General features: G+C 39.0%; 1 protein-coding gene across 1 annotated transcript in view; it reads right to left on the bottom strand.

Moving 5' to 3' along the window:
- Positions 1-24999, bottom strand: part of Pard3b (par-3 family cell polarity regulator beta) — a 986690-nt gene that overhangs the window by 612334 nt on the left and 349357 nt on the right. The window contains exon 3 of the mRNA XM_052749631.1: positions 6441-6612. Within this exon, the coding sequence (XP_052605591.1) occupies positions 6441-6612 (172 nt within the window). The remainder of the gene's footprint in view (positions 1-6440; positions 6613-24999) is intronic.

Genomic DNA, 24999 nt, shown 5'->3' with positions numbered 1-24999 from the left:
ATCTAGCCTGCAAAGGGGGGAAAATACCAGGCTCCCAGGGAAGAAAAAAGAAAAGAAAGAAACGCTATTCTATGGCTGCTAACTTTTGAATAATCAGCCTCAAAAGAAACAAATAGGATGAAACTCAATGACCAAATTATGACTTATGGATTCACCCAAGCAAATTCTGTGGTAATTTTAAGTCTGGGTTTCCAGCCTGCAGGAGAGAGCTTCCAGCAACAAGGAGCCCTCACAGGCTTACGTGCTTTGTAGTGGGGATTCAAAGGCTCCATCAGGAACACAAGCCAACTGTGAGCTTTAGTTCTGCTATGTGTGTGGTGTGAGTGTGTTTGTCTAGGATCAGATGCCAAGACTTAAAGTCACATTATGGGCACTGCAGCTACTTACACACTACAGCCTAATTAAAGGAATAAGCTTCCCTCTTCATGTGTTTTCCCGAGATCAGGGCCATAAAGGGATTTGGTTTCCTTAAGAACTGAGAAAAATGTTCCCATATGTTGCCTTTATGTCCTGAATTATTCAAACTCAGATAGAAAATGGTAGTGATTTCCAACAATAATCCAGGGCTACACAATGTTTTCTGAGAACTACTGAAAGAAAACAAAGAGGAGAGAAATGAGTGTTTTGAAAATAATTCTATTATAGCAAGCATATAATCATAATTTCCATTTTTGTTTTGAAAAAGCACAACACACATGGAAACAATAAAGCCTTCAAGGCACCTTTCAGGTCTCAGAAATAAGGCTGACTTGCAACAGACAGCACATCATCTTCAAAGTTTAATACAGATAAAATAAAACTACTATCATTTCAACTCTCAACTTTAATCAGAGAGCTTTACATCTAGGTAACACAGATCACAGGAGTGGCAACAGCCAAATCCAAAGTCCTTTTAATCCTGAAACACTATTTAAATTGCATTCTTAAAATACTTATAACTAAAGGAATATCTTCTCAGGTAAGCTTGAACCCCAAATAGCAAATTTCAATCAAGTACTGAGAAAATTATCAAAAGACACACAATAAAACTCCTAATTGGGGTCATAAGATGGAAACTGACAGGAGCAAAGAGCTGGATTCAAACTCAGCTAGGTATTAGTGATATATTCCTGAGACTATCACAGTCCACGGAAGCAAAACCAAAGCTTAGTTTATAGAGGAGAAAGCTGTGGGTGATGGTTACATAACAAAGAGCAATCTGTGTGCCCTTTATTCTGAATCTTCAATCCAAATGGAGCCTCGTCTATTTTTGTGTGGGAAGATGTAATCCTCGCAGAGATAAGTTACATGGTTTAGGACACACATCTGGAACTCTGGAACAAAAACTTCAGGGACTTGGACCAGTTCAATTTCAATTGTTCTCAAGTGACAAGGATTATGTCAACTTTTGGTGATAGCCACATAATGCATTTTGGAGAATAGAGGATCAGGTACCATCGATCAAACCGGCAACATGAGGAATAGACATGGGAAGGGTAGAGGACTCTTATTCAGCCAAACTTCAAAGTAAAATCTGTCCCTCTGACCTTATATGTAGAGACCTGAAGTATCAGCGAAGGTGCAGAGATATCCACGTTGAAGAAGAAAAGTATCACAGGGATTCCATTAGCATATTGGTTTGCTGTAAGATCACACGTACATGCATGCATACTGCCAATGTGAAGTGAGAAAACAACAACAAATAGCCAGCAACTCATGGGATTTAAGAGAAACTTGAGGCACCTCAATTTTCTAGTCTTGTTTCCTTTATTAGCTTTTGATTTACAATTATTCATAGTATCTGTTTATTAATTTACACTTTATCTCAATTCCAAAAGGATATGAAGTGTTACTATTATCACATCTAGTATTAAAGGGGCATGGATAATTGAAATATACAATTCATCAAAAATATCACGCAATTGAGGGAGCACGGTGCTAGAGAAGCAAAGGAGTAGTCTAATTGCAGTTTTTAACCAACTAGTCATTCAACACCGGAGCACACAATGAATTGATGTTTTCACATGTTCATTTGTAAAATGGTGTCAATCACTCAGACAATTGTTAATTCTAAGACTATATTTATAAAATTTATTCCAAGAGTGCATAATTCCTTAGAGTAAAGGTGAGTATCCTTGCTATGAGACTTCTAAGAAGCATCTGCACTCCACTTGCTGTCTATTAACCAAACTCCTGTACTCTTGTGAGTACAGGATCTACTTGGAGTAAATGATCTACTATTTAACCTGCTGGTTATATCTATCCTACTTGTTCAGAGATTGATCCTGAATCCAACCCCATCCAGAATGTAAGCAACCAACAATGTTATTATTAATTAGGATCAAACACTCATCAAATCACTGAACTATCATTAGAAGTACTAAAGGGCTCTAGAGGGAATGGGGAAAATTCTTGAACAAGGTAATTTCAAGGTCCAAATGGATTCTATGAATATAGCTCTCTACAATTCTAGCTGTTGTTTCAGCCACCATATTTCTTCTCTTAAATAGACTGTTGTGTTAGCAATTTCTAGGATGTATAATAAAAGATGATAATAATTTGTTAGAACTGAGTCTAGGCCAGTCACTTAGACATTAGAGAATCTATTAGAAAATTTGTGGTAGAAATAATTTAGATAAATGGGGAATTGGAAGTTGGAATTATGTTATTGTCCCTTGGTTTAAAACTTTGCTTGCAAATTAAATATAAACATACAAATACATATATAATTAGTTTATAAGACATGGAATTGCAAACTTTTTTAGGTTGGGGGAATATTTTCATTGGTTGAATAATTGGAAGTTATCTGCTTATAACACTGTATATAACACTGTCTTAAAGATTTAGACAAAGGCCAGGCAGTGGTGGCGCACGCCTTTAATCCCAGCACTTGGGAGGCAGAGCCAGGCGGATCTCTGTGAGTTCGAGGCCAGCCTGGGCTACCAAGTGAGTTCCAGGAAAGGCGCAAAGCTACACAGAGAAACCCTGTCTCAAAAAACCACACACACACACAAAAAAGATTTAGACAAAGCTTTACAGAAAAATAGCATTTAAGGTTAGACAGAAGTAGCACATTTTACCAGATAAACAGAGACAAAGTGAGGAAAAGTGAGCAAGATTTGAACAGAAAGACATTAACATTTCAAGGAAATTACTAAATGGCAGATAGTTCTTGGTGGCTGTAGACAGGTTAAGCAACCCTGAAAGGGGATCAGCAACAAAGCTACGTGGCAAGAGGCCATGAAGGCCTAGGGCTCAGTGGTTGGCATTCTTCATGTCTAAGCATCCTTTATAATGAACTGCTGGAAGAGAAAAACTATTCCTCTTCAGATACCCCCTCCCTGTGGTGATATAAGCAGGAGCGTGGGTTGTGCCTCACAACATACCAAGGTTACACCCCAGAAGAGCCATGGCCAAGCCAGTTCCATCCTGAGGCAGGACATGACCAGTCCCTGTTGTGAGAACACTATTAGCAAAGCAAAATGGGCAGATACAGAACTGAATGCATTATACATTTCTTTAACTTGTCTACCAGAATGAAACCCCAAGGTTTTCTGTAAGCAAAAGCAAGTATTGGAAAGACAATCATCTTGCTAAAAAATTTGGTCCAGTTAAGAAGCTACGTATGATGGTCGATCTTTACTGTCACCTTGACCAGATTTGGAATAGCCTAGAAGACACATGTCTAGATGTGCCTTTGAGTCGTTTACCTGAGGAGGGAAGACCCACTCTGAATGTGGGTGGTCCTACCCAATAGATCTAGGGTGCAGACCTGAATGAAAAGAGGGAAGGAGAGAACACACTTCATGATTTTTGTGACTTCAGCTTCCTAAGTATAAATTCACTGTGACCTATTGTCTGGTACTCCTGTTAGTGGCTTTGTTACAGAAACAAGCAACATGAATGCTATCTCCTGTGATCACTTCATCTACCTGACTAAATGAAGTGGATGTGTAGACCTAGATGTTTGGCCCTTTCTGGGATTTGGTTTACATTCACAAAGTAAACTCCAAGAAAGTTTTATCAGTATTTCTATGAACAGTATCTCAGAAATTGTAGAGTGAAATGGTTCCTAACACTTGAGCCAGCAGGGGTTCACATCCTGGCTTTGACACCTGATCAATATGTGATTTGGATGAGCTACTAAACTTCTCTGCCCCAACTCCTAATCTCTTGAAAAAGAGAATATTAAAACACGAAAGCTAACATTAAAGGAGTAAGGACCAATAAAGTAGTGAGGGATGAAGTCATTGGATGTAGTGTCTTTATGTCAGGGTCTGACAGTAGTCCTACTGAATAGACACCAAATCAGTCTCAAAGAAGAGGGGTTGAAGAGATAGTTCAGTGACTGAGAGAGTGCCCTGTAGTGGACCTCAGTTTGGTTTCCAACATCCATGTCCAGTGACCCACAACTGCTTGTACCTACAGCTCTAAGAAATTGACCATCCTGTTCTAGCCCTCCATGTAATCCACACACATGCATGTGCATGGGTGTGCACACATACACACATACACACATGTGTACAGAAATAAAAATAAAATAATAAATCTTTTAAAAATAGAAACAAAATCTATTTTGCAAAGAGGAGAATTTGAGTTGGTTCTTCTTCTTGGATTCAACATCACTCTTTTGATCAGATGGTCCAACAAAAGAAGCCATGAAAAAGCAGACGACAAACAAACTTTCCTCCCTGCAAAAGCTCGTAAGTGAAAGGTGAAAACAAGTTTCCAGAGGCAGGGATACCACGAGTCGCAGCCTTTTGAAGCTCACAGCACTTGCTTATAAATAGAATATTAAAACAAGCAAGAGCAATTTTCTCCTTTCGTCTTCCCTTATTGCCTAATTTTCCTCTCATACCATTTGCATAATGGATAAAAAGGCATCCATTATGCAAATGAACGATGGGGCTGCAAGGTTGCTGAAGCCACGAGCCTGGCTCCAGAAGAGGAGAAGCTGCCAACCAGCCCTTTGCCATCTATGTTCTAGCAGACTGCTTTGTTAGCCTGAGTCCAAAATATGCAGGAAAATGTAAGACCGTAGGTCATCAATTCCCTTTTGGTTTGTTTTAAAAGGGGTACTACAAATGCTTTCCAGAAAACTGAGACAAAACAGGGTTATTTGGTTTGCTCATATATATAACAAACAGTAATTCTACTTATTTATTTATTTATTTGTTTGTTTGTTTGTTTGTTCATTTGTTTATTTATTTTGAGACAGTATCTCACTAGGTAGCTTTGGGTGTCTTGGAACTCACTATGTAGACCAGAGTGGCCTTGATCTCACAGACATCTGAGTCCTGCGATTAAAGACATGTACCACCATGGTGGACAATAGTAAATATTGAATTTCAAATGAGGGGCAAAAAGAGCTATGTATAAGTTTTACAATTTAAATATTTCCATTTAGCGCGCGCGCACACGCGCGCGCGCGCGCGCGTGTGTGTGTGTGTGTGTGTGTGTGTGTGTGTGTGTGTGTGTGTGTGTGTGTGTACTATTTCATGCATTCCTAGGTATACCTGTGGAAGTCAGCGGGCAGCTAACATAGTTGGTTCTGTCCTTCTATGTTGTGGGTCCCAGGGATAGACCTATGGTCCCTGCGATTGGCAGCAAGTGTCTTTATCTGCCTATCCTTACCAGACAAACTCTCCAAGAAAAAGCAGATCCTTTTAGAGAAGTGGGGGCTGTGTCTGTCCTTCTGCCTGAGAATTAGGTCGAATTAAGTTCTACCCAGAACAAGGAACAGTCTCATAATGTTGTCTTCACGATCTACCCAAATAATACTGATTTCAAACACTAGCACATTAGTGGGCTGTCAAAAATGACATGCTATTAAACTTACCCAAACTTATCTCTAAGAAGAATCAGGGAAAACAGATATGTTAGGAGTAGTACTTGACAGAAACTTTAGAAGAATGTTTATTTTCACTTCCTATACGTTCAAAACAAATATTAAGAAAAAGAATTCTGAGCAAAATCACCAAGTAAACTGTTATTTTTTGAATAAACCAGCAGGCAAATTTAAATTCCAAAACTAACTTCCCAACTGTTTCCTTCAATGTCTAAGATATATATAGGAAGAAAAACAGGATGCCTAAGAGAGAAAGAGAACCTTATTTCTAGTGTGGATTCCTTGGTAACCCTTAGCTTTTCCCAAGGATGAACTTCACAAAAACAGTGATGCTTCCAGGATACAGGCAAACTTCATCACTTACAGTCTGCTTCCGTGTGATTCTTCAAGGGCATGCAAGTGGGAGTCACTTTGAGTTCAAGACAAAAACTGCATCTCCTTACATGAGCTCCAGCAGCAGTGGAGAGCCATAGAAAAATAAATTTAGAGAGAGGAGAAACCAGATGTTTTTATAGAGAACAATATTAATATGATGAGCTTCACAGAGAAGGAAGTTAGTAAGCTGATGCCATTTGCAACCAAATGGACGGTGTCAACAGCAAAATCCACCTACCTAACTTCAGAGCGGACGGGGTCACTACGATTCCCCCACCGATCGGTTTAAACGCAGCCAGTTGGGCAGCCACTTCTGTCTCGAAAGCATCTGGGCTCTGCCGATCCGCGGAGTTTCCACTGGGGCTCTCAATCTTCTGGAGTGGCTCTTGTTCATCAAACACAGCGATGAGCTGCAAACGAGTCCAACAACACTAATTACTTTGTGGGACATGCTTATCACAGGGACACTGTGTCTAGTTGATTGTGATCTTTACTTGGTCTTAAAGCAAATGTCACCGTAAAAAAACTCAAGTCTTACTATGCTAAGATGCTTAAATCTTCAATAATATGACCCCTGCCATCACAACAGCAGAACATGATGAGGGATTTGCTCTGGTTTGTCTGGTCCAGAAATAGTCAGTTTGGGCCAGCTCTTGTTAAAGGAATGAAATGGTTGCCTCTCACCATCTCTCGTCATCATTCTGTCTCATCGTGTGAGTCTGTCTGTCTATCAATCTCTGTGTGTGTCTCTCTTGTGAAAGATTGAACTTACACTTTCACATATGCTAGGCAATGTTCTACCACTGAACTATACACACAGCCTCACTTGCAACTTTTTCTAATAAGTTACTCACTGCCAGGGTGCAAAATGAAAGCTCAATATACAAAAGATGAACAAAGAATACATTACAGAAGTAAGTGTACATTCAGGTCACAAAGGGGTATAGCATTGCCTCATGACATGTATTTCTAGACACAATCTAAATCCACACATACTTGTAAACATAAGAATATTAATAGCTACAAATAATATGTGTTCATCATATATACATGTGTCTCATTTTTATACATGACTTTCATACCTTTTTTTTCATAATGGATTTTATGGACATTAAATACACTCATTTAATGTATTTGCATATCTTTAATATAAAAAACTGAAATGTCATTTTTCCATGAAAAATGTGACATTAAATTTTTTTTACTAATCACATGAGGCTATGGCACTGTAGGACACTTAAGGCAGACCTGCTGTATGATTATAGTTTGAGTTTGGAGGCTGCACTCCAATAGAGGAATTTCAAGTCTTCCACAATGGCTAAGGTAGAAAAGACCAAATGTGAATTCAGGAGGCAGTTCATGGATGCTACTGTCAATCCAAAGAAGTACAGTCTAACTAATTTTGAAAACTGCTAGTAACTCTTTGGATAGTTTTCATTCATTAAAAAGCAAGTTTACTTATGATTCAGTCATATCCAGAAAGGCACTCAAAGCCCATTCATTGGGGAATCTTGTTGGCAATAGTATTAATAACACAAATGCAGGGGTAACCAATCAAAATGTTGTAAACTCCAACGTAGTCTTTCAAAAGAAATGAACACAATTATGGATATGTAAATTGGCTATTCAAAAATAATTTTCATAATTGACTACTCATTTCCAGTATGGAGACTTCTTTAATTGGAAAACCCAACAATCCATTCACCACAGAAAAGTAATGCTTACTCCCAAGGCATTATTTTTAATTCTTGAAATTGAGCACACGCATTTTCTATCTTTAATTGCTAGCATTGATGAACTGACTTGAGATAAGACTTAAGCAGATTAATAATGAAAGATTATTCTACTATAAAAATAATCAGCAAAACTAGATCTTTCTAATCATCTGGCTAAAATGAAAGGTTTTACACTTTCAATCTTTACATAGAAAATAAAATCAATTTTAAAATGTGGTTGAATTATTTTCTTTATTACTTCTATGCCATAATTATGATAATTATGATTTCAACTTTGCATATTGTGAATTCACATATATTCTGAATGTTCATTATGATATACCCATCAACTAAGCAGCAGAATATTGAATTGGTACACTGAACAGTTTTACATAGAAATGGTATCTTATTTTTCTTCCTTCCTCCATCCTTAACTCTCAGTTTCATCTATGCACTTTAAAATATTGGAGACAGAAAAAAAAAAGAACATCAGTCAGAAATATAAAGCTTAAATTTGATAATTCATAAGTTAAGTCATTAGATATATTTATTCTATAAAAACTTTACTATTGTCTATACATTGTATCCACAAACATTACAAAAATGTGCAGTGACAGTATTACACCCACACATCTAATGGGAAAACATTGCTGTTTGGAGATTTTGTTTCCCACAGTTATGGTCCAAATGGCATCTGGTGACGGAATCAATCGTTTTCTTCAGCTTTCAGTCCAGAATTTTAGCACAGACTATAACACTTCCTCAAAATGAAAACTATGGAAAGAGATGATGCATTATAGAATAGTTCTAATTTGGGAATGGGGATCTTATGTTCTTAGGAAACAAAAACAAAACAAAACCATGAATTCCATTATTTGAAGATAAACCATTACATGGCTGTTTTGTAGATGATTATGGGACCTGGTTGATTCACACATCAAATGATCTCTTCAGTTAATTAATCCCGAACTCTGTCACCCAGTCTCACGGTTTACAGACTTTCTCACAGCAGAGCCTGGGATCACCTGATGAAACAAAGTCTACTCCTGGACAGAATGGACTCATACCCTGACTCTCTGATCCAGCTCTGTAGGACTGACTGACAAGGGCTTCTACCAGCTGCGCTCTCTCTCTCTCTCTCTCTCTCTCTCTCTCTCTCTCTCTCTCTCTCTCTCTCACTACCATGTACACAGACTCACACTTGCTTCTAAACTGGTGAGTCATTTAAGTCACACTCTGGAGGTCCTTGTTAACTAAATGACTTGATTCATCAAGACATCTACATTACTAGGTAGCAAAGTTACAGGGAGACCTTGGTACAGAGGTACAGTGAATAACACAAACTACCATGCTGTTCTCTCGACGAAAGATAGGCTGGTTTCAAAGCATCTATTACATAGGAGAGGCTTTCTGCATCCTCCCCTTAAACATACAGAGTTACCTCTTCCAAGAGAGGCAAGGAGGACATGAAAGAAAGAATTATATTTAAATTTTGACATGAAAATTTTCACATTGGTACTTTAGAGGCTACTCTAACCCAAACTGTAAAGTGCATATGGGAACTATGTGACTTGATATCTTCCCTCTACTCAGTTGATCAGCTGGAATGCCTTCTGTTCGCCTTCTGGGATGCCATTGTTCTCATGCTACCAAGTGTAGCCATGACATTTCCAAACTCCCCTAAACCCACGGGATCTGTTCACATGGCTTGATTACAACCTAAGCTTCTGTCCTCACAGATTTCTGTATTTAGCCATCTAATTTCCAGATACACTTAGGAAGGTCAGTATACAGAAAGGCTACTAATTTGTCTATCCAACAAAAATAAAAGCTTTCTCAGTACCCATTCATGAAAACAGGAACAATGCCATTTCTTGACTGTCTCTAAGGCAAACCTTGAGACTCTGAACAGGCTCTGGCTCAGTGAATCTGCTCTTGTCAAAGCCAAAAGCATCTCCTGGTAGCAGAAGCTAATGCCACCTCTCGCCTTGAGTTTAGGATGCCACTGAGCACTTTGTCATCCTTGGTGTCTTCTCCTCATGTACCTTCCAGAACACAAGACTGCCTAGGTTTCTCCTTCAACTCTCTAAGTCTTCAATTGCATGTCCCTCCACAATCCCTCTTTATTACCTGATCTCTGAAAACGCTAAGGGTCTAAAGTCGGTTATGACTTCACCTGTTTCATGCTTGGTTATGAGTACAGGCAAATAAATTCTACATTTATCAGACTTTCTGACCAAGCTTCAGGACTATGTGAACAACTGGGCATTATCTCTAAAACTGTACAACAAATCTTTCAAAATTCTTTCTATGCTCCTTTATATCGAAATTAAAGGCAATTGGTCATGCCAAAGCTGTGTAGTAATTCTTCACCTTTATTCCTCTCCTACAGCCACACATGCTCAATTTTTCAACACATCTGAAAATGTCACCAGGTTTTGACGAGTTCTTACCACCCTTGGTGCCACCAATTTGGATCTAGTTCCAAGGTGGCTTATACAGCAGCCTTATTGCTGGTCTGTTTCTACCTAGACATCGTCCCTTCAGTGGACCGAATACTCAACTCAGCATTAATGACAATCTTGAAAAAAATCTGAGATCATGCCTGTCCTATGTTCATGTTCAGGTGCGTGTAATACCCTCTTCTCTCACATAGATGAAATTCCACACTCTTTCTATGGCCTCTGAGGTTGTAGGGTCTGTTACACTTCTGACCACGTTTGAGTTACTTTCTTTTATCCCCAGGACTCTGGCCAGCTAGACTAGTATCTTTGTACCTGTCTCAGTGGCTGTTCTAAGCTGTCTTCCTGAGAAAGTTACCCACTGCATCTTGTGAACCTCACTGTGAAGTCACCACATCACTACTCAAACGCCAGGCTTTTGCTGGCACACTACATTTCAGCATCCCACTACTCCCTGTGGTCCACCGTTTATTACTTCCTTAGAGTTTTTAGCACATCCTCAGTGACTTATCTTTTCTCATCTTTCTCACTTCTTAACTGTCTATCCTCACTTTATCAGAATTGAAACTTCAAGAGGACAGTGCTTTTTTTCTGTTTTGGATACTCTGACCTCCTTGAGTTAGAGCAATAAATATGTGTTTGCTGAATAAAAAGAAGTGAATGATAAGGTAAAATATATGCTGAAATCTAACATATCAATTTTAAATTGATATATCCAAAATCAAAATTTGAAAATATTTTAAATTTCTTAAACAATGTGGGGGGGAGCACATGTGTGCATATGTTCTATGTGGCTTTTGTGGAGATCAAAGGACAGCTTTGTGGAATCAAATCTCTCCTTTCATCTTTCACATAGGTTCCATGGACTGAATTCAGACTAGTAGGTTTGCAAGGCAGTCCTTTACCTTTTGTGCACAAACCCACTTTGCTGTCCCTTAAACATAGTTTAAACAAATATATGTGTATTTTCTTATTTCTTGTCATGCATACATACATACATATATACATACATACTCCATATATGTGTGTGTGTGTGTGTGTGTGTGTGTGTGTGTGTGTGTGTGTGTGCAGGGTGGAAAGTGAGGCAGGCAGCATTAATAGCTTGGTCCTAGGTACTCCCTGGAGAACTGTGCTCCAAGATACCATTCAGTGTGGAGGCATGCAGCATATACCCGAAGCAGTCTAAGAACAAATGTGAACGAATCTGGCCAAGCAGAGACACAGGCTGAAATAGCATGCCATCATCTCAAAACACAGGACCAGCTTTGTTCTACAAAATCATGGACCGATTTTCATCAAAATGCTGTTCACTTCAGGCTTCCCAATCTTTTTTCACAGGCACCCCCTTCTGCATGGGAAGCTTTCTGTGCAGACACATAGGTATACAAATCAAGCATTAACTGGTGATGCTACAGGAATTTATTTTAATATAATTCTTTGAAATAAATATACTTTTATCCTTTATTAAGGATGAAGCAATTCGGCTTGCTAATGAGATATAACTTGTTTATTTTTTACGTAAAGAACTTAAACCTTAGCTGAATGTTTGACATTGTTCAATGAAGAGTGTCTTTAATATTTTTCAGGTTTGACTGAAAGCTTGATCTGATACTTAATGCTGTTGGATGATAATAAGAAAATAGCTAATCTGCTTTTTCTCCACAACTAAATCATTGTGGTTTTAGAAAAGCAGAAAACTTTGTATATACAGTAAAAGCAATCCCATCTATAGGGCATAAATGCCCGGAATGTGATCAAGGTGCTTTCAGGCAGCTTTTGCTTGTGTTCTGTACACCACTTTGGAGGTCATGTGTTGCACATGGTGTGTTCAGAACAAAGGCTACAGTGACATCACAGGATACAACACAGAGGTACAGCAAGAAACAGCCTGGATTCCGTGTGCTTGATTTTAATTTTTGGTCACTATGTTGAAAATCCTTCTACTGCTGTCATTCTTGTGACCTCTCACATTTAGATACAGGATGTCACATAGAATCACAAGACACAGCTTCGGAAGCTGTAGTTGGCTGGTTGTATTGTTTCTGTACCACTGTTTAAGGAGCCAGGAGTAGATTACTTCTCAAGAGCATAGTATATCTTAAATAAAGGTTGAGAGAACACAAGAAAATGAAAACCTTGCTATGGTACATGTAAACTCTTATTCTTAGGCTTGATTTCAACTGCCAATGCTGAGTGTTGTTCTAAATTTAAAGATTAGGGATTAGTTTTGGGAAGTACAGTGTCTGCTTCCCAGATACTTCTAAAATGAATATTTGAGTCTCCGAGAAAACAATGAGACCTTAGTGTAGAGAGCATTTCCATCTACTTACTCTGTACTTTGTAAAGATTAAGGAAATGGAAAAGTCAACAATTGTAAACATAAAGACTCAAATGAATGTAAAATAACTTTGTACAACTTATAACACACCCTTTAATAACAGATCTGATTCAAAAGGGCCATGTGTGCAATTTCACTCCGGCACTATCTTCTCTTGGGCTCAGATCTCTTTTATATTTGAACCAAAAGTCTATGACAACTAGTTGGATGTGGATTCCCCATCAACCAGTAAGGTGTGTGTGTTTCTGAGTGAGGAGACAATGCTAACGCCTTGACAATATTCCCAGTGTAGCTAACGCTTAGCATGGCATCTGAGGCACAATGGTGGTTACATGTAATTTTCTGTCCTAACACAGAGATCATTCCCTGGCCTGCAGACTGAGTCCCACTTGACTTGTTTATCCATATCCTGTATTCGCTTTGTTGTTTCTCTTTAATCTCTTCATCACAGAGCTGACAGAGGAACACAGGCACTACCAAGATCAAACACATCAAATGGGCAATTTGGGGTCTTCTTTTTATGTTTACTTTTCATCACACAAGAACACACGACCCTTAGAGGTGCAGGCCCGCTCCTCCAGCCAGGCCTGTGTGGTTTGTGCCACCGCCGCTTCCATGGGGCTGCAACTCCAAGTGCTTTGCCAGGGTCTGCAGCTTCTAAGCTGATGAGTAAATATTTTAACAATAAGTGCCACCTAGTGCATTCACTGCGGAGTCCCTCAATATTCATTGTGTGGTTTATTTTCTTGTCAACCTGTAGCATTCTGTCACTTTTATAGCCTGCATTTTTATAATCTGATGTTATTATCCTTAGCCTGTGTAGAGAATAAAAAGGAACCAACCAAATGCTCACAGAGCATAATAAACTGTACTTATAAAGGCATTTTTTATTAGTAACTGTGCCGAGAATTGTGTGATTCTATTTTAATTACATGTTAAATGAACTAATGAACTAATATGAAGAAAGGCTTATTTCCCATATTGAGTTCTTTGGGTTAAACTGTTGAACTTAACAAATTGCCATTTTTACTGTTTTCCGCATATTCCATGTTGCCCATGACTGTTGAGTAAAATCACAGGACAAAGAAGAGGATCTGACAACACAAGGTTGGAATCATTCATCTAAAGTCTTAATACATGCAATTAAGTCTAGGCCAGACTGTGAAATTACACAGTGGAGGAAGCACAGTATGGCCTGTGAGTGGCACCTGAAGACAGGTGGCATCTCACTGGAATCCAGGCTTCTTCTCAGAACTAAGCGACAACTGCCTACAAGAGCTGATTTGATGCCACTGTAAACAAAGCTATAAAATAGGTTCTTCTTCCTGACATCTAAAAGCATTACATTCCATCGGAAAAATGAGCAGGTCTCCATTAGCATCGTTACCGGTCACTAGCATGGGACTTAGTGTCCCCAGAAGTACTCAATGGCTTCATTCTCAGGAGTGTCAATCTGCATTCAGTAAATGAGATAAACCTATTTCCATTCTCCCCCTCAGACTGAAAATTCATAATTGGGGCCTTTAGAAACTTTGTAGCTTTAAGCTTCAAGCAAAAGAAAGTAACAGGATTTCTTCAGCTGTGCTAAGAACTCTATTCATCCTTATCACATTTTAAAGAGGTTTCTGCTTAAATTGTCCCATAACAACAAAAAATATGCCTATTGAAAAGCCATCCATATTTCAACCCCAAATACATTTACCTCCTTTAATTATGTAGCAAGCTGCTAAGAAGTGAGGTATATGTTAAACACATTAAACTGAATCATATTGTTCCTCTGAATGACTTGAAGTAAAATTTTAAAGTGGTATGTAACCACTTGACAAGTTTGAGAAAATCTTCAATTTGTTTTCACTGCATTTTTTCAACTTCCTTGCTGAAAACAGATCACCATTTATTAAACAATATTTACAACCCATGTCTACACAGCGGAAGCCTGGCTCCCAGGGAGGTCAAGTGGCAGCCATGAAATCTTAATCTACGTGGAGCTGGGGGCAAAGCTATGGAAAGAGTGTGTGGATGCAGAGCCAAGACTCAAACTGAGCATCACCAGGACAATGCAAATGTCAGAAAATTTAAAACTCAATGTATTTGCTTACATAGTAATAACATTTCTTCTGCTTCAGAATTGAATACGTTAATAATACCAGACTTACAAGAAAATTGAAGATAAAGTACTTGGGTTTAAAAGGCTGGAGAACTCGCAAAGGTGATCCCAGTGCACTGGGTGGCATTACTTGCCATTTACCCAGTGGAGCACTGTGGAGTGCCTCAATTTTGTCCAATCTCAAGGGCTTTGAAGGTCTCCAGAAAGAGGGAATTATTAGAAATGAAGACATGAAATATGATGCCGCATTGGAAAGGCAGACACACACACACACACACACACACACACACACACACACACATAGAGTCACACACATATACAGTCACATGGCACTTTCTTCATTATTTCTAACTAGCACACACATTACCCACATTTGAAAAAGGCTATACTAAATAAACAACTCTATCAAACATTGGAAGATAAAATAGTACATGTAAAAGCATCTTATAAATTAGGTGTCACATACATTTACAATGTAACTAACACTCAGCCTCAGTATGTTCAGCTGCCTTGTTTTTTCTTTTCTATAGTATCCTACAATTATATTACCCAGCTAATCCAATACTTAAACTAAACACTGTCTCAGAAGCATACCCCTTGGAAAGCTCTTTGCCAAGGTGGAGCTCATCCCTCGAGGAGAAGGTGGAATTTCAAGGCTGAGTTCTGTGTGTAGGGACTGGTTCACTACAGTCAAATGGGGTACTGCTTTAGACCTGACACTCTAACCTGCAGAAGGGCCTTGTTGGCTGGCAGCTTTCCATCCTAGCTTCTAACATTCAGACACAATACTATCACTATTGCAGAAGTGGTCTTCCCACCATCAGACCTGAGTATGGTTACAGTTCAGAATTTCCCACTGGCAGCCTTCTACAGACTCCCTGGTATCCCTGTGACACTGTGTCCATACCTCTATCCCCACCTGTCACACAGCATGTGGATCTTAATTTACCTGCTTCTATCTAAACATAGATTACCAGCTTGAAATCATGAATCACAGCACTAAAATAAACTTAATGAATAGTTGCAATTTTTAAAACAGAAGCAAAGTCTATTAGGAGAATACAAGTTAGCACACAGAAACAACGAAAACCAAACTTGGAATGTGGGCAGAAAAGGTCAGACCAGAGCCAAAGGCACACTAGAAGATGCTATTCTGCTGATGACATCATGGCTCCTGCCTTTGTAACCTTTGGTGCCTCCTGGGCTAGGACGGCTCTCCATAGTCAGACATTTAATATTCATGAAATACACTGAGAAGCACAGCTGGCCCTTTACACATGAGAGAATGGAAAGAAGCATAACCAGACATCATACTCCCAACTCCTACCACAGTGCTTCCTGCATGGGAAAAATGCTACCCGAGCTGAGGAGCAATCAGTGTTTGCTCTGTATCCCAGAGGGAGAACAAGGCCTCAGCTACAAGGCTGTCTGGCTTTGTTCTCTCTCACGCAGACACCAGTTCTCTCAGTTCTGACTCTCCACTCAGTTGGGAATAGGAAAGGTCACCCCCACAACCATGTGGGCAGAACAGCCTCTGTCCATCCTTGAGGTTCCAGATGAAATTACATTTTACAATTTTCCATCTAAAATCTACTTAGTATACCATGATCCAAATTCTGTTTCCTGATAGATTACATCTATGGATTGGATTTTCTTCCAGGGCAAATCTTTTGAAATTGGAAAACTAATTTGTCCATCCACACGCCCAGTTTAGAAACAAGCATGACTGTGCAGTGTTCTCCATGACATCTGGATGTTTGGAGACTCTGCTGTATTTCCCTAATGACTGTAATACTCAGTGTATTGCTTAAGTTTTCAGATTAATGAGTAAGCAATCAAACGTGATTTTAAGTCATGAATATAACAAACATACTATTCATTTATTTTGACAAGTATTTTAATTTATGAGACTTGGCTACAAATACAGCAACCGATTTTGTAAAAGGGAAAAGAAAGAAACCTCTGCTTTTAAGACAACCTAGCAGCTCTCAGATAATAAACCTCTACAGAGAATGATAGGAAAGCCAGAACCTTCTAAAGACAATGGTTTGACAGCGTGCTAGAAAAACAATGGATTCTTACAACATCCTCCAACACATCTAAGAGATGCCTTTCATACATACTTGAGCTGTATGAATATCCTACACACCACAAGCAACATTCTAGCTAAGAGAGGTCAGTGTTGGCCTGAGGCAGATGCAGTGGGCATACCTGTCCCTGGGCCAGTATGCAAGCACACAGATTTGGGCAGTTTCCTGTGTCCTTTAGGTGGCCCTATATTCCAAGGCAGTGAACATATTCCAAAGACGGAAATGGTCGGGACTGAAAATGAGCCAGTGTTTCATCAGATTGGTCAGTCAGGGAACTGACTCTTTAGCATGGAGATTTTAGCAAATTGGCCCAAGTACTGGCTGACTGGCCCCATGACAAGTCCAGGTCCAGTGGCGTTCTACCTTCTCTCACATTTCACGACAGCTGGGCAACTGGGGGCGATCGAAAAGGTCAGGAGGAGCCTGGCTGGGGGAGGAGGAGGCATTTCTCTTACACATTCCATTTGGACTCAGGCCTTCCTTGTGATGGGTGACAAGTCTTTGAGGCCAATGTTTTAAAAGGTAACATGGAATTGCAGGTGGGTTTAGCTGCTGAACACCTTGTGAGTGAGTGGAGCCAAGCTCCCCTCTAACTTCTAATTGCTCTCCATTCCTTTCACTGGCGCCAAGGTGGCTAGCCCTGCTGGGATGGCTGTTGACTTTGGGACCATGTAAAAGTCAAATTTGTAAATAGGATGGTGGGAGCATCACACTCACATGGAATGAGGCCCCGCTATGGGGCTGGGGACAACAGGCTGGGGTCCTGTCTCTTTCCAGTCCCATGTGGCTTCTCACTCCTTACAGGAGGAGTTGCAGAGGGGGGTTTGTCTCTGCTCTTACACTGTTGGGCTCCAAAAGGTAGTAGTAAATTGGAAGCTTTTAAAATGCATTCTACAGGTATAGAAACTATGATTCAGTTCTAAATCAAAGGCTGGAATACACTGTTTATATTTATGGCAAATAGAGGAACAGTTCTGAAATTAGGCCTGGACCCCTAGAGCCAGGCTCCAGTGATCACTGGCAGCAATGACGTTCTAAAGTTGGTCCTCATGGTAATATCGTCAGACCCAAAGGCCTCTTTGGCAAAATCTGAACTTGGAAACTTGTGACTTTTATAGTTTCTAGGCAAAAAGGAAAAATATAGAGACAAGAATATATGAGGTCACAGTCTCTCGATTCCCTCTAAATTGTGGGTTTTAGATACAACTTAGTGCTGTAGAGAGAGCAAAAATAAAAAAGATTCATAAAGACATTTGAGTGGCCTCCCCTGCATTTACCTTAGATGCACACACACACACACACACACACACACACACACACACACACACACGTGCCTAATAACATGACATATTTCATGCTGCATAAGTCATGATCTTTTTTGATATTCTCAATTAGAATTTTCTTATGAGTAATCTTCTCTAATTATAATCTGTAAAAAAAATGAACAGAATTTATGACTGAATATTTTGTAATATATTTAAGTATACCATAGATAATTTAGTTACTTTCCCATCCTAGACACATGGAAATTCTGGCTGTTTTTACAGAGTCCCAGTACTGAGTGGTATTGAGTTACCATTTTTCAATCAGTACTCATTTTGAAGATGAAATTATGTCTTCTTTAAAGTTAAATTGTTTGATTACTAGGGATATTAAAAATAATTATGAGCTATTTTTATTTTTTGCAGTGGAATATCTGTCCATACCCTGTATCCTTTTTCATTTTTCATATTAACATGCATATAAAACATTTATTAAATTTCTTTTTATATTTGTGAATTTATGTTTCTTTGCTGGTTTGCCTTTTAATTTTGTTTGTGATATAAATGTTTTCATTGCATGCATGGTATTTCATTCACTAAATATCCCTGTTAAATCTTCAAAGGTCCCTTGTAAACAGGCATTCACCTGGAACCAGTAATATTTTATGACGGCCAAGCACTAAAACAATGTTGGTTTCATTTAATTTACTACTTTGATAGTCTCTTAGGAGAGAGCAGGTGAGAAATGGTTTGATTGATGGGCCTTTGGTTTTCAGAATATACATTCATATTCTAAACAAATACAGATGGATAAAGGGCATTACAAGGAAGACATAGACAGACAGAATTCTGGTATTTCAATGACGACCTAATCCCAGTGTTTGCCACTATTTTCTGTAAATTTAAGTTGAAATTTCACATAACCAGTATAATCTCCAAAATCAAAGCTGGCCACAAAATTCATTTTAAAAAATACTTCAAGTTGATCAAAGATCTGTTTTTATTAGTTACTTATGTCTCCCGAGGTGGGGCATTTAACAACATTTAGCCTTCCTTCTTCAACAGCTCCCATACTTTAGCTCTCACTGTTGCAGCTGTCCTAGGTGAACAGATTCCAATGCCTTAAATTACCAAGAATGAAAACTTCTAGAAAGGACTGACTGTTGACCCTGGTTCTTAACTCTCATCCAAGTCTTTCTTTGCTGACTAGATGAAATTGGTCATGGCCGCCGGGGCTTGAGCCACGTTTCTCTATTTTATGGAAATGCCTTGTTTCTATTAACCAATCTGATTGCCAGAATATCCTATTCTCAAATAAATTTCAAAGTGGGTATTTATTTGTTCTGCAACATGTATGTAACATAGGGGGGTACTTCTTCCCCCAAATCAGAAAACATGAATTTTCACTTAGATAATCCATTAAATCAACAACTAATGATCTGATTGTAAATACACATAGTGAACTAACAGTGTGCACCCAGCATCATCGTGAACTGACAAGCTGAACCTAACAGGGTGGGGTGTCAATGGGCCTAGAGATAAAAATGAAAGGAGAATTGAGTGGGACGTATTAGCTGCAGTTCCATTTTTGAGTGTCATGAAACAGAAGGGAGCCACTTGGCTGAATAACAAAACCAGTTCCAGCAATAGAGATAATTTGCTGTGAAACACGTGACAGCTACATGCCAGATCATGTAACGCATCATTAAGCCCATAAATCAGGTGCTGAGGACATAACATCTAAGGACAAGAGCATCAGAAATATGTAGACTCCATGTTCAAATACTTAAAGAATTTTAAGATGGTAGCAGCAGAGGATTAAGTCAAGAAGTGTGAAGCTCGTGTGGGCACAGAAACCTGAACAACTGCACAGATCCCCATGAGGCTGACCCTGTATGAACCATGGGATGGCCTACTTTTCTACTTTCAGAGTTTCCAACTAATCCCTCTTTGCAATTTGACTTTCTTCACTGATTTCCCAATCAGGAGAATGCATTCTTGCCATGCTTATGAAATATTCCATCACCTTGGCTGGGTTTACATATCTATTTATAGCCTCAGTAAACTTCAGTGGAGTTAGAATCTTTGAATCAAACAGATCCAGACCAGACAGAAGAGAGCACAGAGGAATCCATGGTTCTGAGGCCTGGAATGAGGCATATAAAAAGGCATCCAGTGTAAACACCCTCTCAGATCTCTTCAGAAAACTCTCCAGTCTACCATTTGCACGTCTAGATCATATTTACTCCTTGAAAATGTTGCTCCAGATTAGAGTACAGTTTAAATCAAAGGGAAATGCTAGGGTGTTTTGTTTCAGACTTAAATGCAAAAGATAACCTCTAGGAAAGGTCCTCCCAAGATGTTCAAACTCAAATTCAGCATCACATGAAAACAGGTTCACTTCTTCATGGTGCCACCTTCCTCCCTCCACCATCAACATCCCCAAGACTTGGTATCTACCAGTTCTCCTTCCTAGACCTCTCAGTGGTTGGGAATCTAGACCACAGAGTGAGAGGAACCAGGGAAAATCTTCAGTGACATCACTGTCTACTTGTCAGAAAGTTACTTAGCATCTCTGGGCTTTTGTTTCTTCATGTACTCAGTAATGAGAATGGTAGTAGCTAACAGTGAGTCTTTGTTCACATTGGCTTCTGTCAGACTGTGTTACCCTTCCCATTAGCCCTGCAACCACTGGGAGGTATTCACACCAATTTCTCTAAAATGGGAGGGGGAGTGGTAAGGAATAAGACAGTTCACATAGCCAGTAGATGATAAAGCCAGGAGCAGGAGCCAGGAAATCACATTTCAGCAACCCATTATTTTGTGCCCAAATTAAGGGGTGCTATGTTACACGATATGTGACTTAGTAGAGTCACCCATAGAAAGTGCCCCTTTGATAGTAGTTATCATTATAATTGATTATTGTCACCTTCCTCATCATCATCTTTACTGATCAATAACCTATTCAGCCTTCAGGATCCAATTTAAAATGTTTCCTGGACAATATATAGACTCTAAAGACTGCTTCACAGCATGCATTTAATAAAGGAATTTACCTATGTTCTAGTTAAAAATACACAAATTCAACTGTTGTTGGTTGTTTCTCTTTTTCTAGCACCACACTGGTATGGCCAAATGTTGTTGTTTGGATTTGCTCTTTTGGGGGGTCTGCCACCTAGCTCCCAAATAAGTCACACATGGAGGCTTATTTTTAACTATAATTTTCCAGCCTTAGCTTGGCTTATTTATTCCCAGCTTTTCTTAACTTTAAATTATCCCATCTATCTTTGGCCTCTGGGCTTTTCCTTTTCTATTCCATATACCTTTCTCTTTTTCCTACTCTGTGGCTTGCTGTGTGCCTGTGTGGCTGTGTGCCTGTGTGCCTGTGTGGCTGGGTGGCTGGCCCCTCATGTCTTCTTCCTTCTTCTCTCAGTTCTTGACCTTTTCTCCTCCCAGATTTCTCCTTCTGTATATTCTCTATACCGGCCAGTCCCACCTATCCTTTCTCCTGCTTCACTATTGGCCATTCAGTTCTTTATTAGACCATCAGGTATTTTATACAGGCACAGTAACACAGCTTCACAGAGTTAAACAAATGTAACATAAACAAAAGTGACACACATTAAAGTAATATTCTACAACATTCAACTTAGAAAATAATTCCTAGTTCAGCATACTGTTTGACAGAATTTTTAACCAATGATAGATGTGAACTGCATAGCTCACACAGGGTTTAAAGAAAGTATTCATTTTCTGTGATAGCCTATGCACAAATTTATTAAACACAGAAAATTATAGTGTTATTCATAGGTATACCTCTAGATTAAGTACCAAGCATCACACTGAAGAAAATCACAGATGTTGACTACACATCACAAGAAAGGGAATTAAACACTAATCAAAGCATGATATTCCTCTTTCATTCTGAACCTGGAGCTTCTGCCCATGGGATACTAATATTGAGATTAGGTGAAATAATTTCCATTTCCACAGAAACACAACATAGTCAGCTAATGAAAAAACAGCTCCAAATATAACCTGTTTCGAACATATTATTTCACAAGAGTATCTCTGAAGTTGGCGAGAGAGGAGTTGCCCACCACTCTGGAGTATCCCTTCATGCACAGTTATGATTAGAAAAGCTATGCACCAGGTTCTCAAAAAGTAGCTAGAAGCATCTACAGTTAATCGGCTTTAGAGAGTCTCCAATCTATAATTTATTTTGTTTTCATAGGGAAAAAACAAAGACTTGGAAAAGTTTCTATAAGGCATGGAAAAATACCAGGATCAGCTAAGGATAAACGTATTTTCTTCCCAAATCCTTCAAGTCAATGAAAATGGCTTCATAGAATGAATCACTAAAAGAAAACCATCTATTTTTATTGGACCAAAATGAACAATTTCTATAAAATTGCTGGGACGAGTAGACTGTGAAAGGAGGCACCCTGAGGTGCATGCCCAACACCAGACTTGGAAAATCTTGTGACAAACTTTGCAGTATTGCGGAAGATTCTGAGACAAGTCTGTCTCCACCCCTTCCCTCCTTTACTTATCCCTTCCACCCTCCTCTCTCACCTCTTTTCCATGTCCAGGCATGGAGTCTCTGGGTGTTGGGGAAAATTGTTTTAAATGTGTTCATAACAGGGGACTCTGGGGCAAAGGTGAACCCATTTATCTAGTCAAATCCAAATGGAAGCCTGTGGTAAGCACATGATGAAACATGCAAATTATTCTCAATTAATGTAGCTAAACCTGACAAATGTGAGTCTAACATCACACGACTTTAATAGTCTTCCTTCCAACTGAAGGGGGAAAACATCATTTACTTGTAGCTGCCAAATACTATATTCTCACTAATTTAATAAGCAGGCACCATTTTCTCTGGCTGTGAAAATTTATGTTGGTCTTTGGACAAGTTCGGCTGCCTTTTTAAATCTAGTGGTCTGTGACCATCTAGGGCTTTAGCCAAAGGGAAAATGACTCCATAAATCCTCAGAGGCTGTCTTGCTTTAAATTATAGTTTGAAGGCTTCGGGACTATATGAAAGGCCTTTGAACAAGAAAAATCAACACACATGCATGGCAAGGTATCCTACTCCACAACAGGAAGCATTCTTCAATTCTTCAAAAGACATACATGTCAGATACTGGCTCCATACATTCTGCAAGGACCTTGCTTCTTAATTATGAGGAGATTTGGTCATGTTACAGCTTAAAGCACATTGTAGTACAAAATGGTTCTTGATACAGAATATCACTGTTACTTTTCTTGATATTTACAAAACAATAGACCTGTTCATGATGTCACCAGAGGAAGGCAAATTATGTCATTTCTAAGAGTGACACTTTATTTGCTTTTAGGACTCCTACTGGGTCTACTTCAATCAGCAAAGGTGACATTTCAGAACCCCTCAAACTTAACAGGCAAATAAAAGTGCCCACAAGAGTTAGACATCTAGTCTAATATAATCCTTGGGGCTGGGAAGTGAGTTTACAAAATTATGTGTAAGTTAATAATGAAAATGAATAAGGGGAAGGTTCCACATGTATGCATGTGCCCCAAGATGGCTACAAACCCAGCTCAACATAAAGATGCAAATTTACTTTAAACAGTATAGGGTTTTTTTCATAATTGTTAGTAGTCCTATTAAGTAGTTCCTGACCATGAACTTTGCAGGTAAACCCATTTCATAATGTCAAAAGATTGGACACACCTTGCTCTCTTAACTCAAAACTCAGGTTGACAGTTTTAACAAAGCAAAAATATCTTACATATCATCAAGCAGATCCAGAGTCCTCCCATGCTCCACAGTTCTCATCAACTCTGCCTTAGGCTGTACTCAACACACACTTCACTTATTTACCGATTTGCCAAGCTACTAACATGATCTAACTTGAGACTCCTCCTCTATGTCTAACTAGAATCTATCAAATCCTTTCTACTCCATACTACCACGAATAAAATGTGGTTGTAAAATGAGACTATGCCTCACAATTTAAAAAGAAGAAGACTATAATTTATTACTGTAGAAATGTAAGAGAGAAACAGAATTCTTTCCTTAACCAACAGTTCAGCGGCCACCGATTCTGAGATGAGTCAGTTCATGTGTCAACTTGAGTAGATTACATGGTACCCACTTAGGAAAGCATCCTATTATGGAATATGTTCATGAATTGTTTCAAGATTAATACTTGATGGAGAAGAATGGGTAGAGCAGGTTGCCCTCCAAAATAGCTGGGGCTCTTCTAAGCCACTGAAGGCCTAAATGGAATAAGAAATCAGATTCAGAAAGAACCATTTTCTTCCATAGTTACGAAACAAAGCGTTCATCTTTTGTACTCTTAATCCTAAGATGAAACATGCTAAGTCTCAAGGCTACTGGCTGCGGAGCTAGAATCTATGCTATTTTCCACCTTTACCCTCAGGCTTCAGGTTTGTGCTGGAGCCAAACACTGACTATTCCCTGTTTCTAGCATCTTAGATGAATACCTTGGGACTTCTTGGCCTCCAAATTGTGTAAACCAATCTGTCTCACTCTGTCTCTCTGTCTCTCTGTCTCTCTCTCAATCCCCCAATATCTATCATCTCTTCATACACACACACACACACACACACACACACACACACACACACACACACACACGCAAATTATGTGGATGTACTTACATAAACAACTTCCTGCTTGTTCTATTTCTTTAGACAACTATGATTAATATATTAATAATAATAACATGATTCAGATGTCAATCAACTAGCAAAATCAGAATTTTGAAAGACCCTCATATGTATAAACAAAAGAAGTTAATTAAATGCCCCTTAAAAT

This window comes from Peromyscus californicus, unplaced genomic scaffold, assembly GCF_007827085.1.
Source record: "Peromyscus californicus insignis strain IS unplaced genomic scaffold, ASM782708v3 Scaffold_21__1_contigs__length_65335640, whole genome shotgun sequence".
In the NCBI taxonomy this organism is placed as follows: Eukaryota; Metazoa; Chordata; class Mammalia; order Rodentia; family Cricetidae; genus Peromyscus; species Peromyscus californicus.
Note: the sequence above shows the minus strand (reverse complement) of the source record. Positions and strands in the feature narration are given on the sequence as shown.